The sequence below is a fragment of the Ctenopharyngodon idella genome, chromosome 3 (genome assembly GCF_019924925.1).
Source record: "Ctenopharyngodon idella isolate HZGC_01 chromosome 3, HZGC01, whole genome shotgun sequence".
Classification (NCBI taxonomy): domain Eukaryota; kingdom Metazoa; phylum Chordata; class Actinopteri; order Cypriniformes; family Xenocyprididae; genus Ctenopharyngodon; species Ctenopharyngodon idella.
This window is the reverse complement of record NC_067222.1, coordinates 18,552,521-18,566,801: the sequence shown is the minus strand read 5'-3', so window position 1 is coordinate 18,566,801 and position 14,281 is coordinate 18,552,521. Positions and strand designations below refer to the sequence as shown.

At 41.2% G+C, this 14,281-nt stretch overlaps 3 protein-coding genes and 1 long non-coding RNA gene across 4 annotated transcripts; all 4 read left to right on the top strand.

Moving 5' to 3' along the window:
• The first annotated feature begins 413 nt into the window (after nucleotides 1-413).
• Nucleotides 414-5,240, top strand: poldip3 (polymerase (DNA-directed), delta interacting protein 3). The gene is made up of 8 exons (XM_051885782.1): nucleotides 414-565; nucleotides 1,127-1,667; nucleotides 1,776-1,925; nucleotides 2,389-2,574; nucleotides 2,806-2,883; nucleotides 2,973-3,102; nucleotides 3,436-3,502; nucleotides 4,889-5,240. Exons 1-8 carry the CDS (start codon nucleotides 498-500, stop codon nucleotides 5,118-5,120), a joined length of 1,452 nt encoding a protein of 483 aa, XP_051741742.1. The 5' UTR covers nucleotides 414-497; the 3' UTR covers nucleotides 5,121-5,240.
• A 587-nt stretch (nucleotides 5,241-5,827) lies between these two features.
• Nucleotides 5,828-8,310, top strand: rrp7a (ribosomal RNA processing 7 homolog A). The gene is made up of 7 exons (XM_051885931.1): nucleotides 5,828-5,995; nucleotides 6,129-6,274; nucleotides 7,244-7,369; nucleotides 7,452-7,575; nucleotides 7,654-7,751; nucleotides 7,817-8,012; nucleotides 8,104-8,310. The coding sequence occupies exons 1-7, from the start codon at nucleotides 5,944-5,946 to the stop codon at nucleotides 8,187-8,189; spliced, it is 828 nt and encodes a 275-aa protein (XP_051741891.1). The 5' UTR covers nucleotides 5,828-5,943; the 3' UTR covers nucleotides 8,190-8,310.
• A 413-nt stretch (nucleotides 8,311-8,723) lies between these two features.
• On the top strand, nucleotides 8,724-13,696 carry wbp2nl (WBP2 N-terminal like). Its single transcript, XM_051885954.1, has 8 exons — nucleotides 8,724-8,945; nucleotides 9,466-9,574; nucleotides 11,924-12,062; nucleotides 12,153-12,245; nucleotides 12,449-12,598; nucleotides 12,675-12,755; nucleotides 12,835-12,920; nucleotides 13,272-13,696. The coding sequence occupies exons 1-8, from the start codon at nucleotides 8,887-8,889 to the stop codon at nucleotides 13,323-13,325; spliced, it is 771 nt and encodes a 256-aa protein (XP_051741914.1). The 5' UTR covers nucleotides 8,724-8,886; the 3' UTR covers nucleotides 13,326-13,696.
• Nucleotides 9,581-11,914, top strand: LOC127508226 (uncharacterized). Its single transcript, XR_007928722.1, has 3 exons — nucleotides 9,581-11,398; nucleotides 11,524-11,657; nucleotides 11,689-11,914. It is a non-coding gene; the product is annotated as an uncharacterized LOC127508226 (long non-coding RNA).
• Nucleotides 13,697-14,281: the final 585 nt, after the last annotated feature.

Sequence of the window (14,281 nt, the reverse complement as noted above, 5' to 3'; positions counted from 1 at the left end):
CATACATTATTAATTTGCGATTATACTTTTCACAGGCTATTTTATCACTGTAAATCCAGCAATCAGAAACATCTTTTTTATGTGGTGCTTAAGGAATTAGGAAATGATGTAAAAGCTGCTAAAACTGAACTTTTATTTAATACATTTAAGTTTTTTTTGTTGTTTTGTTTTTTTTTTAAATAGCAAGGTGTTTCATTATTTTTATTTATTTATTTAAATAGAATAAGTAGATTTTACTCAATTACATAAGTAGGCCTAATGGAGTAAATTGTATCTATCTGTAATGCTTTATTTCTCGATTACAGTAAGGCTTAAAATTGTGGATGTATTGTACACTAAAGCAAAACACGCTGTGACTGAATCGTCTTGCGTTTTCGCGTTTCGTGCGTGTGTATTTTGACCCTTTCTGCTGCCCGTCACGCATTGCTCTGGTCCCGCCCATATCTACGTAACGCGCATGCGCACTAGTGTCTGTACGGAATCCTGCTAAGGTAGATATGGCGGATCTCTCTCTGGATGAAGTGATTCGTCGCCGCAGCTTTAACGTTCGCGGAGTCAGTAAGAGGTAAAGCTGTCCCGACACTTTAAACAGCGATACGATAAACCGCTGCGGCGTTTTAGCCGTATTCTTTTTTATATAAACGCAGTCGTGTAAGGCTCTTAGTGAGCAGATGTCCCGCCTTCTCCCGCCGCTCATTGGGTAATATGGCCGCTCTCGTGTTCTGATTGGCTGACGCGCGTGACTCATGGCGTCCAGCGGGTTTCTGTGGCTGTTTTACAAACAAACCTCGTACATTCATTAAATTAATTTCTCTGTTTCATTCACACTATCTCACACTGCAAGCGTTAGTACAGGCAGCTGCTGTGTTACTGAATCGCGCGTTCATTCAGTGATTGATCGATGTATCGGCCGATATCCGTCGAGCGACAGAAGTGCGTGATTCCAAAACAAAAAAGGTTTTCTTACTCTTCAATCAGAACGAAACGGAACTAAAACTCTGGAAATGGAGGTTAACTTTGATTCCGACTGAAATTATAATTAAACAAGAGTAAGAAACGCTTTTAAATGTTGTCTTGCTGAATCTTGTTTGAGTTATTCATATGTGTTTGTTTGTCTCTCCCACAGGCCCATATATGGCAGAGGGGCGGGGTCAGTGGGCAGGGCCTTTGATGCCCGTCAGAAGATTGGCAGTAGTGATGTCAGACAGAGACTGGGAGTGGGCGGAACCACAGGAGGTAAACGCATTAAGATTGATGTTTATGAAGCGTTTATGTCGACTCTAGTTTTACGTCCGTCTGTCCGTCCAGCGTTTCAGGTGAAGGACGCGCGGGAGAAGCTGGCGCAGAAGGACGCGCGGTTCCGCATCCGGGGCAGAGGGGGCAGCGCAGGCGCGGTGCAGGACGCGCGGCAGACCATCAACTCACGCAAACAGCAGCAGACGCCCGTGATCGCGCCGGTCCAGCCGTCGCCTGTCAAACCCGCCGCCGGGATCCCACACATCCACATCCACAACACCGGCCCCAGCGCCAGAGTGGGCGTGGCCTTGCAGCCAGGAGGCGGGATCACCAAAGTAGTCGACGCACGTGATAGATTGAGCTTAAAGAGGAGCGTCCCGACGACGTCCAATCAGATAGCAGCGTCTCTGAAGATCACCAAAACCATCCAGGTGAGCGAATGACAGATTAGTGTGTTTAACCAGCTGTTACTATAGCAACCAATCAGGGCGCGCCGACTCATGATTGACAGTTAACTGACACGTGTGTGTTCATTACAGCAGAGGCCTGTGGGAATGACCAGCGGGATCCGCATCAACGTTCCCAGCGGAGCCAATCCGGTCAGTGGTCACATGACCACTGATGATGATGATGGTGTGATGCCCAACAAACAGATGAAGTTCACCACAGCCAACAACCTGCAGACACGAGTGAGACACACACACACACTCACACACACACACACTAAGTCTCTCTCTCTCTCTCTCCAGCCGGTGCCCGTCTCTCTCTCTCACACACACACACTCACACACACACACACACACACACTAAGTCTCTCTCTCTCTCTCTCCAGCCGGTGCCCGTCTCTCTCTCTCTCACACACACACTCACACACACACACACACTAAGTCTCTCTCTCTCTCTCTCCAGCCGGTGCCCGTCTCTCTCTCTCACACACACACACTCACACACACACACACACACACACTAAGTCTCTCTCTCTCTCTCTCCAGCCGGTGCCCGTCTCTCTCTCTCTCACACACACACTCACACACACACACACACTAAGTCTCTCTCTCTCTCTCTCCAGCCGGTGCCCGTCTCTCTCTCTCACACACACACACTCACACACACACACACACACACACTAAGTCTCTCTCTCTCTCTCTCCAGCCGGTGCCCGTCTCTCTCTCGACTCCCATCACTAAGGTGGTGAAGAATGACTCGTACACGCCTCCATCCGTCTCCGTGGCGACTGCCCGCCCCCCCACACAGACCCTACAGCCCGTCTCCAGGACAACCGTCGCCACGCAACAGGCGGGTGGAGATGCCGGCGGACAAACACACGCCCCCCCACAGGTACACACACACAGATTGACAAGCTGCTCGACCAATCAGAGTCGAGGACTGGGGCTGCGACGACACAACGATAATGAAAATCAGCGTTTTTATTAAAATAGCTTTTTAAACAATATTTGTCACTGAATGAATCGATGAGTCGTCAGATTAATCACTAATGAGCAGTGTGCTGTTGATGAAGGTGTACGGTTAACCTGTGTGTGTGTGTGTGTGTGTGTGTGTGTGTGTCAGCCTGTCTTCAGTCCTCTGGAGGGCACCAAGATCACGGTCAATAACCTTCATCCTCGCGTGACGGAGGAGGATATAGTGGTGAGTTTCCTCTGAGTCGTGTCATGTGACGTGTGTGTCGTACACTGACAGTAACACACCTGTGTGTGTGTGTGTGTGTGTGTGTGCAGGAGCTGTTCTGTGTGTGCGGCGCGCTCAAGCGGGCGCGGCTGCTCAAAGTGGGCGTGGCCGAGGTGGTGTTTGTGCGTAAGGAGGATGCGGTCAGTGCCTACAGGAAGTACAACAACCGCTGCCTGGACGGTGAGACTTCATTAATCATAATCCAGAGACCATTAAAGTCATTCCTCTCAACGACTCTGTCAAATCTGTCTTGTTTTTTCCCCAAATTACATTTTATTTTTCACAAATTCCATGTGTTCTGTTGTAATCTTCTGGATTCCGTTTTAATGAAAATCAAAAAGTATGACTAATCAATTGAGTTCATAAAGCTTTGCACATTTTTAAAGTTCTGCTGTGTGATAGTGTGTGTGTGTGTGTGTGTGTGTGTATATTTATATATATATATATATTTCAGTTATAATTTCTACAAGCCCAACTCTCGTGAACTGTGTGTGTGTGTGTGTGTGTGTCCAGGTCAGCCCATGAAGTGTAACCTGCACATGCAGGGCAGTGTGATCACGTCAGAGCAGCCCATCCTCCTGTGAGTTACCATGGAAACAACACGTCACATGACACAACAAGTCACAACTTGAAATAATAACATGAAAGTCAAAATTATGACATCTAAATTGACAGTAAGAATTATGACATTGTCATTATTTTATGTCATTTCAACTTTTTTTTGTCAATTATGACTTGGAATATCATAACTTCAGCTTGTCATAAATTGACTTTTTGTCAATTTAAACTGTCATAATTTTGTCAATTTTGACTTAGTACGTCTTAAACTGAAATTATGACATGTTGAAATTTGTAATTATTTTGAATAATTTCAGCTTGTCATAAATTTCATATTTTCAATTTGTCATGACTTTGTAAATTTTGACTTAGTATGTCATAATTTCAATATTTCATCATTTCAATTTATGTCATAATTTTGAATTTGTCATAAATTCAACTTTTTGTCATAATTATGACTTGGTTTGTAAATTTCGACATATGTCTTAGTTTCAGCTTGTCATAATTTCAATTTGTTTAATAATTTCAACATATCATTCTTTTGTCATTTAAACTTTTATCAGTTATGACTTAATATGTCATAATTTCAACTTCAACTTTGTCAATTTAGACTTATGTCATAATTTTGACCTTTTTACATAATTATGACAATGTCATAATTTCAACTTTTTGTCAATTTTGACTTATGTCTTAAACTGAAATTATGACATGTTGAAATTATTTCATAATTATATTTCAAAATATATTTTTAATTTGTCAATTTTGACTTAGTATGTTATAGTTCAATTTCTTTCATAATTTCAACTTGTCATAAATGGACTTTGTCGTTTAAACTCATAAATTTGGCCTTTTGTCATAATTATGACTTAGTGTGTCATAATTTCAACTATGATATTAAGACATACGAAGTAAAAATTGACACTTTATTTCATAATTTCAACTTGTCGTCATTTCAATGTATGTCATAATTTAGAATTTGTCATAATTTCAACTTTTTTCATAATGATGTCTTGGTATGTCAACTTCGACTTTGTAAATTTGGACTTGTGTCTTAGTTTCAACTAATTTGTTTCATAATTTCGACTTATGTGATTTAAACTTTTTTGTCAATTTTGACTTGGTACGTCTTAATTTCAACTTGTCATAATTTCATTGTCACAAATTTGAACATTTCATATTTTCAATTTGTCATAATTTTGACTTGTTAATTTCATCTTAGTATGTCATTTCAATTTCTTTCATAATTTCAACTTTTTGTCAATTATGACTAGTATATCATAATTTCAATTTATGTTGTCATTTTGACATTTTAACCTCATAATTTCCTCACTGTAAATGCGTTTCCATAAGTGTCTCTGTCAGTCGTGTGTGGTGTTGATGTGACTGACGTGAGTCTGCCGTGTTTCAGGAGGCTGAGCGACACTCCCGGCGCGGGCGGATCGTCTCAGAAGGACTCGTCGTCTCGCTCCGGCTCCAGATCCGCGTCCACAGCCGAGGTGGATCCGCAGACCATCCTGAAGGCCCTGTTCAAGTCCTCCAGCCAGACGGGCAGCACCAGCAGCGGCGGCGGCGGCGGCGGCGGCACCAGCGGAGGAGAGACGCCCCACGCTCACGCCACCGCCTTCCGCATCAAGATCTAACACTGTTTTTATCTTCCTTCTGCTTCTCTTCTGCCATCACGAGCTCTCTTTCTGTTCCGGGTTTTAATGTGACGCTCTGTGACGCTTTTCTTTTTCTCCAGTAAATATCTTGCTTTATAACCTGCTGTGTCTGTGCCGTTTTTATTTACTACGTGTCATTTTACACTTACACTGCCGCTCAGAAGTGTGGGAGTTCTGACTAAATTAATACCTTTATTTCAGCAAGTGAAGACATTTATAATGTTACTAAAGATTATATTTCAAATAAATGCTGTTTCTATTCATCAAAGAATCCTGACAAATAAAATGTATCACAGTTTCCACAAAAATATGAACTGTTTTCATCATTGATAATAATCATAAATGTTTCTTGAGCATCAAATCATCATATCAGAATGATTTCTGAAGGATCATGTGACACTGAAGACTGGAGTAATGATGCTGAAAATTCAGCTTTGATCACAGGAATAAATTACACTTTACTATATATTCAGGCTAGTTTAAACTGTAATAATATTTAACTGTTTTTTCTGTATTTTTGATCAAATAAATGCAGAGAAAAACTTCTTTCAAAACCACTAGTAATAAATCTCACTAATGTGTAAAATATAAAACAAAACTCTAGAAGTCTTTGAGTAGAATGCGTACGAGTGTTAATCAACTTTTATGATAGTTTTAGTCCTTTTAAAGCGCAGCAACAATTTCCCTCATTCACTCGTATTCCTCTGATGACTAATTTATCACATTTGGCGCAATTCCTCAGTGGAACTACAGTTCCCAGCAGCCATTGCGTCTCTGTTTCCGGTGACGCGTGTAAACGAAGATGGCGCCGTCCGAAGACCAACTCGCGTGCGTCATTCCTGGAGGTTTTACTGGTAAATTAAAGTTTATAAAACTAATAAGATGCTTATATTCGTTGGCGATGATAATAACGCTTCAGTCGCAGGGCATGAAGAGCTCGAGACTCGATTGATTCATTCTAGTGATGTGTTTGTGTTTGTGTGGCAGTGCTGTCGCTGAGGTTCAGTGAGGATGAAACTCATGCTCTTCATCAGATGTGTGTGAAGGAGCATCGAGTCCGATCCGAGTCCAACACAGACAGACCGCTGGACCGAACACTGTTCGTGCTCAACGTGCCGCCCTACTGCACACAGGTACACACACACACACACACACACACACACACACACACACACACACACACACACACACACACACACACACACACACACCGGTCATTGACGAATAAAAGTGTAAAAAAAAACCATAATGCAGATATAATTAATTTTGAAGTTTTATTAAGTGTGAACAATGAGATTATGTGGTTTTATAATCAATTAACACTGATTTTGTCATTTTTTACAAGATGGACAAAATTTGTCACCAAAAAAAGTCATTTGGTTTAACCAAAATTTTGGTTTTACCAAATGACTATATTTTCAAACAATGCTAACAGGCTGATATCTAGCTAGCTAACAAAAGGACAATCAAACATTTTATATTTAGTACAAGTTTTTAAAATATTACAACATTTTCCATGTTTTATAGCGGTTGTACCGAATGACCTGATGTTTCGGGACATGCGTATGATCAAGTGAAAACATGAATTTTTCAAATAGTTAAAAGATTTAGCTACTTTGCTTCACAACCATGTGGTCCTTTGAGAGTGTCTGAATGATGTCACATCCTGTCACATGACTTGATCCAAAATGGTCCCTTTATATTGGTTACTCCGAATGACATCAATGAAATTAATTTTTCCGGACATTCTTTCTCATAACAAAGCAACGACTTCTACACATAATTTTAATACCATTTTGCACTATGTTGATATATGATGTTATAAAATCATGCCAGAATAAAAAATATATACATTTATTACATTTTAGGATATTTTAATCACAAATGAAATGGCTGTATTGGCCTTTGAACGGTTAAACCGAATGACCTTTTGACACTTCATAATCTTTAAAATACCTTTATATGCAGCAAAATATAATTAAAACCTTTTGGATTCAATAGAAGAGATCTAGTTGTACTACCTTACATACTTTAGATGTCATATATTTGTTTATTATTATTTTATCTGACTGTGTGTGTGTGTGTGTGTGTGTGTGTTTCAGAGGGTTCTCACAGACGTCTTCAGCCGCTTCGGCTCGATCCAGTCGGTGGAACTGAGTGATAAACCAGGAGCGTCCGAATCGAGTGACAGCGACTTGTCCAAATACTTCAGAGCCACGCGCAGACAGGTGACAGACTACAGCCGGACACACACACACACACACACACACACACACACACACACACACTCACTCACTTGTGTGTGTTCAGTGTTTCAGAGTGGCCTACATCGTGTTCAGCAGCGAGTCCGGTGTCAGAGCCGCCAAACGACACCCGCAGAGCGTCCCGCTAACCGTCTCCACCGCGGAGCGACCCGTACGGACCGGTGTCAGCAGTGAGTCACACACACACACCTCTGATGATGATGATGATGTGTGTGTGTGTTCTGATGTGTGTGTGTGTGTGTGTATAGAGTGGATCCAGCAGTACTCGGAGTCACTGGTCAACGCTTCGGCTCTGCAGGGCGCCGTCGATCAGTTCATGACCAACTTCGACAGACGGAAGACAGAGGTGAGAAACACACACACAATCATCATGGTCATCTGACCAGCTCATTAATTATTCATGACCGGCAGGAGGCGGAGCGTCTGAAGAAGGAGGCGGAGCAGCAGCAGGAGGATGAGGAGGGCTGGGTGAAGGTGACGAAGGCCAAGGCCCGCCCACACAGCGAGACGGCCAATCAGAGGACGCTTCAGAAAGAGGACAAGAAGAAGCAGCGCAAGGAGCTGCTGAACTTCTACTCGTGGCAGCACAGGAACACACAGAAAGAGCGTGAGTTTACGCTGAAGCGCTTCTCACCATTCACAACGCCTCCCGCTCAGGCTTCCCATGATGCCCTGTGTCTCTCCTCCGTCTGTTTCAGATATCGCCGAGCTGAGGAAGAAGTTTGAGGAGGATAAGCAGAGGATCGCCATACTGAGAGCGCAGAGGAAGTTCAGACCCTTCTGATACAGCCTACCCACAATCCCCTTCACCCGCTGACTCGGTCTACCCACAATCCCCTTCTCCTGTAGTGTCTGACTGTCTGTTTACATGAACGTTCATTTGAAATAAAGCTATTTGAAGTAAAGCAGCGAGTGAATGTCTTTCATTACACTTTCATTTATAATTATTTGTGTTTAGGGTGCAAAAATAAATCATTATATGGCGTATTGTGTGTCAGATGTGTAAGAACATCTTGTTTCCAGTATTTTTAAGTGAACACTTAATTATTTTTTTGAGTTTAATAATTAAAATATTAATATTATAATATTGTTTATATTATTTTCCATTAAAAAGTGCATGAATAGGTGCAAATGTACAAATTTAAGGAGTGAAAATCATGAAATAAAATATTACATCTCATCAATGTACGAGTTTTTGACGGTAAAAAAATAAATAAATAAATAAATCGTCAGATTTATCGTCAAAAACAGTAAAAAGTGCTTTTGAAGACTGTATTTAGTGGGAAAAGTTGAGGACGTTATTTACCAGGCCTGACGCGTCACGACTCAGGCCACGTGATCAGCGAGAGGAGTCACGTGGTGCCGGAAATAAAGTGCGCAACTATTTATCGAGGGCATCGTCGGTGATCGCATATTAATAACACACTCCATTATTAAACACAGTCGCGCTGCTTTAGTTGAGTCTTGATCAGCGGGAGAACATGACGCTGAACCGAAACCATCACCCGAACGGGGGAGTGCTGATCCAGGCCGGAGAGAGGTACAAAATACACAACAACAACAACAACACATATGATCACAATAACACACACACACTGACTTCATCATATCTGTCGATATAACACGCGCGCGGATGATACATGTCTAATGTTGTTTATTGTAGGTATTGTTATGATTGTATTTGGACCCCGAGTCTGTAATAGAGTCTGACTGACACACTGCCATCATATTCAGATCTGCTGATCCTTAAGTGACACTCATCATATCATATTCTTGTGTTTAATCAGATCTATAATGTCACAAATCTTTATAGTTTGATATAAATCATATATGGTTTAGTGAGTCTGTTTTAAGTTGACTACACAGATAAAGATATCAGATCAAGTGTGATTTGAGATCAGATTTATCATCCTCTTCGCAGCAGTGCGGGTGATTTCTGCAGGATCTGTAGTAACAGTGTTTGTTCATATCTGTTGAGAAACTGTGGCCGCTCTGGGAACAGATGTGTGCTTAAAGTTCCCATGCTGACCTAATTTCCTGTTTTCATCCTGGTCTTTCAGCATCTTACGAGAATGTAAGAACGTCGAACTTTCCTTCAGTGACGTCACGCCCAAGAATGACCTGTTCAAGGGGACCAAGAAGGGCTCCGTCTACCTCACCCAGTACAGGGTAACTATAACCCACCAAAACCCATCCTAACTAATCCATAACAGACCCAATAGAGTTTAAAGTAATCCATAACCCAACCAAACACATCGTAACTAATCAATAACAGACCCAGTAGAGTTTATAGTAATCTATAACCCACCCAAACACATCTTAACTAATCTATAACTCACACAAGAGTTTAAAGTAATCTATAACCCAACCAAACACATTTTAACTAATCTATAACTCACTCAATAGAGTTTAAAGTAATCCATAACCCACCCAAACACATCTTAACTAATCCATAACCTATCCAAATGCAAGTTAACTAATCCATAACCCACACAAACACAGGTTAACTAGTCCATAACCCACGTAAACACAGGTTATCTAATCCATAACCCACCCAAGCATATGTTAACTAGCCCATAACTAGGGTTGGGAATCGTGAGAAATTTTCTGGTTCCGATTCCAGTTCTGCCTAAAGATTCCGGTTCTGGTTCCATTACAATAATTAAACAACTAATAAAAAACAGTAGTAAGTGAAAAATGCACAATACTTGACTCAAACTGTCCTTTTTGTGTTCATTATTCTTGTAAAATGAATTTAACAGACTGTTAATCTCAACAAATTAACACTTTACAATAAGGTTCATTAGTTAACATTAGTTAACTACATTAACATGAACTAATAATGAACTGCATTTCTACAGCATTTATTAATATCTGTTAATGTTAATTTCATCATTTACTAATACATTATTAAATTCAAGAGTTGTATTTGTTAACATTAGTTAATGCACTGTGGAGTAACATGAACAAACTATGAACGGCTGTATTTTTATTAACTAACATGAACAAAGATTAACAAATACAGTAACAAATGTATCACTCATGGTTAGTTCATAAATGAACCTCATTGTAACGTGTTACCACAAATTAGATAAGATGCTTGAACACACATGTAAGATCCAGACAGGTGAAACAGAATATTTTTGTAAGTTGGATTCATGAAGACTTGTTTCTGAAAGAATGATTCAGTGATAGACATATTTTTAACAGTAAATTTGTTGCCACCTAGTGGCGTAACAATGCAATCGATACGAATCCATAACCCAACCAAATGCAGGTTATCTAATCCATAACCCACCCAAACACAGGTTATCTAATCCATAACCCAACTAAGCATAGGTTAACTAGTCCATAACCCACGTAAACACAGGTTAACGAATACATAACCCACCCAAACACAGGTTAACGAATCCATAACCCATCCAAATGCAGGTTATCTAAGCCATAACCCAGCCAAGCATAGGTTATCTAATCCATAACCCACCCAAGCATAGGTTAACTAGTCCATAACCCACGTAAACACAGGTTAACGAATCCATAACCCATCTAAATGCAGGTTATCTAATCCATAACCCAGCCAAGCATAGGTTATCTAATCCATAACCCACGCAAGCATAGGTTAATTAGTACATAACCCACGCAAAACACAGGTTAACGAATCCATAACTCATCTAAATGCAAGTTATCTAATCCATAACCCACCCAAACATAGGTTAACTAGTCCATAACCCACGTAAACACAGGTTAACTAATCCATAACCCACCCAAACATAGGTTAACTAGTCCATAACCCACGTAAACACAGGTTAACTAATCCATAACCCACACAAAACACAGGTTAATGAATCCATAACCAATCCAAATGCTGGTTAACTAATCCATAACCCACGCAAACATAGGTTAACTAGTCCATAACCCTTGTAAACACAGGTTAACTAATCCATAACCCACTCAAAACACGTGTTAACTAGTCAATAACCCACGTAAACACAGGTTAACTAATCCATAACCCACACAAAACACAGGTTAATGAATCCATAACCAATCCAAATGCTGGTTAACTAATCCATAACCCACGCAAACATAGGTTAACTAGTCCATAACCCTCGTAAACACAGGTTAACTAATCCATAACCCACTCAAAACACAGGTTAATGAATCAATACGCCACCCAAACAAAGGTTAACTAATCCATTACCCTAAACTAACCAAATATAGGGGAACTGTAAATCCATAGCCCTCCCAAACATAGGTTAACTAATTCATAACCCACCCAAAAAAAGGTTAACTAATTCATAACCTTAACCCACCTGCACAGGTTAATCAGACTTGTGTGTGTGTGTTTGTGTGTGTGTGTGTTTGTGTGTGTGTTTGTGTGTGTGTGTGTGTGTGTTTGTGTGTGTGTGTGTGTTTGCGTGTGTGTGTGTGTGTGTGTGTTTGTGTGTGTGTGTTTGTGTGTGTGTGTTTGTGTGTGTGTGTGTTTGTGTGTGTGTGTGTGTTTGTGCGTGTGTGTTTCAGGTGGTGTTCGTGAGCAGCACGATGAAAGACAAGTTCTGCTCCTTCATGTTTCCATACTACCTGATGAAGAACTGCAGCATCGAACAGCCGGTTTTCGCCGCCAACTACATTCAGGGTCTGATCAAAGCCGAGGCGGGAGGTAGAGTGCTTTACCCAGCATGCACCTGCGGTGTGTTGTTGTCGTTATGATGCCGTGTTCAGCTCAAGTTAATGTGTGTCTCTCTCTCAGGTGGCTGGGAGGGTCAGGCCAACTTCAAGATGTCTTTCCCCAGCGGAGGCGCCATTGAGCTGGGACAGCACCTCTTCAAACTGGCCACTAACGGTGAGGGTCACTGCAAAACACGGGGCTGGACTCTGTTTCTGTCTGTCTGAGAGCACATTCAACTGCTCAAACAATAAATGATGCTCTGTCGATCGGTGCTTTAACCTTTGATGTTAAATATATTGAAATATATGTGCATGTGTGTAAAACACAAGTGTGTTTATGTAAGAAGGTCTTTATGAATGAATGTGTGTGTCGGGCAGCGTCTCGAGCCCCTCCGGCTCAGAACGGAGCGTTCGGAATGGCCGCAGGGATGAACGGATACGCCAGTCCAGCCATGCCGCAGCCGTACCCGTATCCCAGCATGCCACAGGCCGCGTACAACCCCTACCCATACCCCCCCGCTGCTGCAGGTATGGTCAAACGGTAACTGATGATGACACGATCTTCTGCTCCAGTGTTTCAGTACTGATGAACTTTATTGAACAGGTGTGTATCCCAGCGCTCCCATGTACATGGCTCCGCCTCCTCCGTATCCCGGACCACCACAGGACTGGTGTCCTCCTCCAGGTACACACACACACACACACACACACGGAGTATATCGGGCCTTTACTCACATGACCTGATCTCTGTCTGTCGTTCACAGTCGCTCCAGGAAATGCCAAAGCAGCAGAAGCAGCCAGCAGCGCGTTTTACAATCCCAGCAACCCTCACAACGTCTACATGCCCATGGTGAGACATGCACACAATCATGAACTGCTAATAAATTTTTACGCATAATTACAAATAAACAATTAATCACACATGAAAAAGAGTAGACTGAAATAATATTTTCTTCTAAGACATACTCCGGTTATTAAATTTACAAAGTTTTATGAATTCAGTTGATGAGACCAGAAATGTTAAGATAGAAAACACAGAATTTGATTATTTCCTTCACCAATAATCCATCATGAAGAAATCAAGTTTATTTCTCATTATAGAAGTGAACGTTCATGTTTGAAGCGAATCACTTCTACAGGTAATTCAGTGAACTGGAGTCATTTCAAACGATTCCTCATGTATTTCCTGTTGTTCGATCAGGATCAGCCACCTCCATATTTCCCTCCTGAGAATCCCGACAAGAAGAACATGTGAATGGCACGGACTGGATCACGGACTGGATCACGGACCGACTCGTTTCCATCTGACGGCTTTCATCTGATTCGGTGTGATGAAAGCAGCTGTTTTCATAGATACACTCTGACTTTTAGTATTTAACCATCGAGAGTGAAATTAACCCTTGTATTTCTTCCTGTACTCGGTTTCTAATCCTGATGACTGTGTGTGTGTGTGTGTGTGTGTGTGTGTGTGTGTGATGCTGGTTGATTCTGTAAATTCCTTTTGATAATGTAATAAAAATACTCACAAATCATAACAATAGTGAAGGTGACGGTGGATCAGTGCTGTTGAAGTGAGAGTGTGGATGAGTGATGTAGACGGATGAATAAAACCCATATATTCTCTCAGTGTTCTTGTGTTTCTGTTCAGACAAACACACTTCAGATCATGTCTAATGTTACAACCGATTACACAAACGATGGTGTAAGAAAGTCTGATGACACCAGTGTGTGTTTGTGCTTAAAATCAGAGGACAATCCTCATCATCTGTTGAGCTAATTAGCGTCAGTTGTCTGGACTGGTCTTTAACTCATTTGTGGTTGTTGGTTAGCATTAGCGAGCTAAAGTCTGTCCACAGTGTCGCTGATCATGTAAGTATCATAGTTAACCATATTTCATAGATGTGGTAATTTTGTTTAATGTCTATATAGTTTCTATTCATTTTTATTTCAGTTTTAGTTGTTGTTTTAGTGCATCAAGTTAGATTTGCAAGTCTCTATCCATGAGTATTAGTTTATTTAAAGGTGCAGTATGTAAGAATTCTGTCCGCTAGAGGCCTATTCAAAACAAAGGTGTAGCTTGATGACGCCAAATTTGAGCGCGAAATCTTGGGACATGTGGTCTTTACCTCAACGGCTGGTGGAAAAGAATTGAGATAGGACTCGGGAAGAAATCATGTTAATGGATGCGATTATTAACGTTACTGTAGTATG

Coding starts and splice junctions, on each gene's coding strand:
- poldip3 (XM_051885782.1), top strand. CDS start 498: ATGGCGGATCTCTCTCTGGATGAAGTGATTCGTCGCCGCAGCTTTAAC. Junction 566..1,126: donor GTTCGCGGAGTCAGTAAGAG/GTAAAGCTGTCC, acceptor TCTCTCCCACAG/GCCCATATATGGCAGAGGGG. Junction 2,884..2,972: donor TGACGGAGGAGGATATAGTG/GTGAGTTTCCTC, acceptor GTGTGTGTGCAG/GAGCTGTTCTGTGTGTGCGG.
- rrp7a (XM_051885931.1), top strand. CDS start 5,944: ATGGCGCCGTCCGAAGACCAACTCGCGTGCGTCATTCCTGGAGGTTTT. Junction 5,996..6,128: donor CATTCCTGGAGGTTTTACTG/GTAAATTAAAGT, acceptor TTTGTGTGGCAG/TGCTGTCGCTGAGGTTCAGT. Junction 7,370..7,451: donor TCAGAGCCACGCGCAGACAG/GTGACAGACTAC, acceptor GTGTGTGTTCAG/TGTTTCAGAGTGGCCTACAT.
- wbp2nl (XM_051885954.1), top strand. CDS start 8,887: ATGACGCTGAACCGAAACCATCACCCGAACGGGGGAGTGCTGATCCAG. Junction 8,946..9,465: donor CTGATCCAGGCCGGAGAGAG/GTACAAAATACA, acceptor CTGGTCTTTCAG/CATCTTACGAGAATGTAAGA. Junction 12,599..12,674: donor ATACCCCCCCGCTGCTGCAG/GTATGGTCAAAC, acceptor TTTATTGAACAG/GTGTGTATCCCAGCGCTCCC.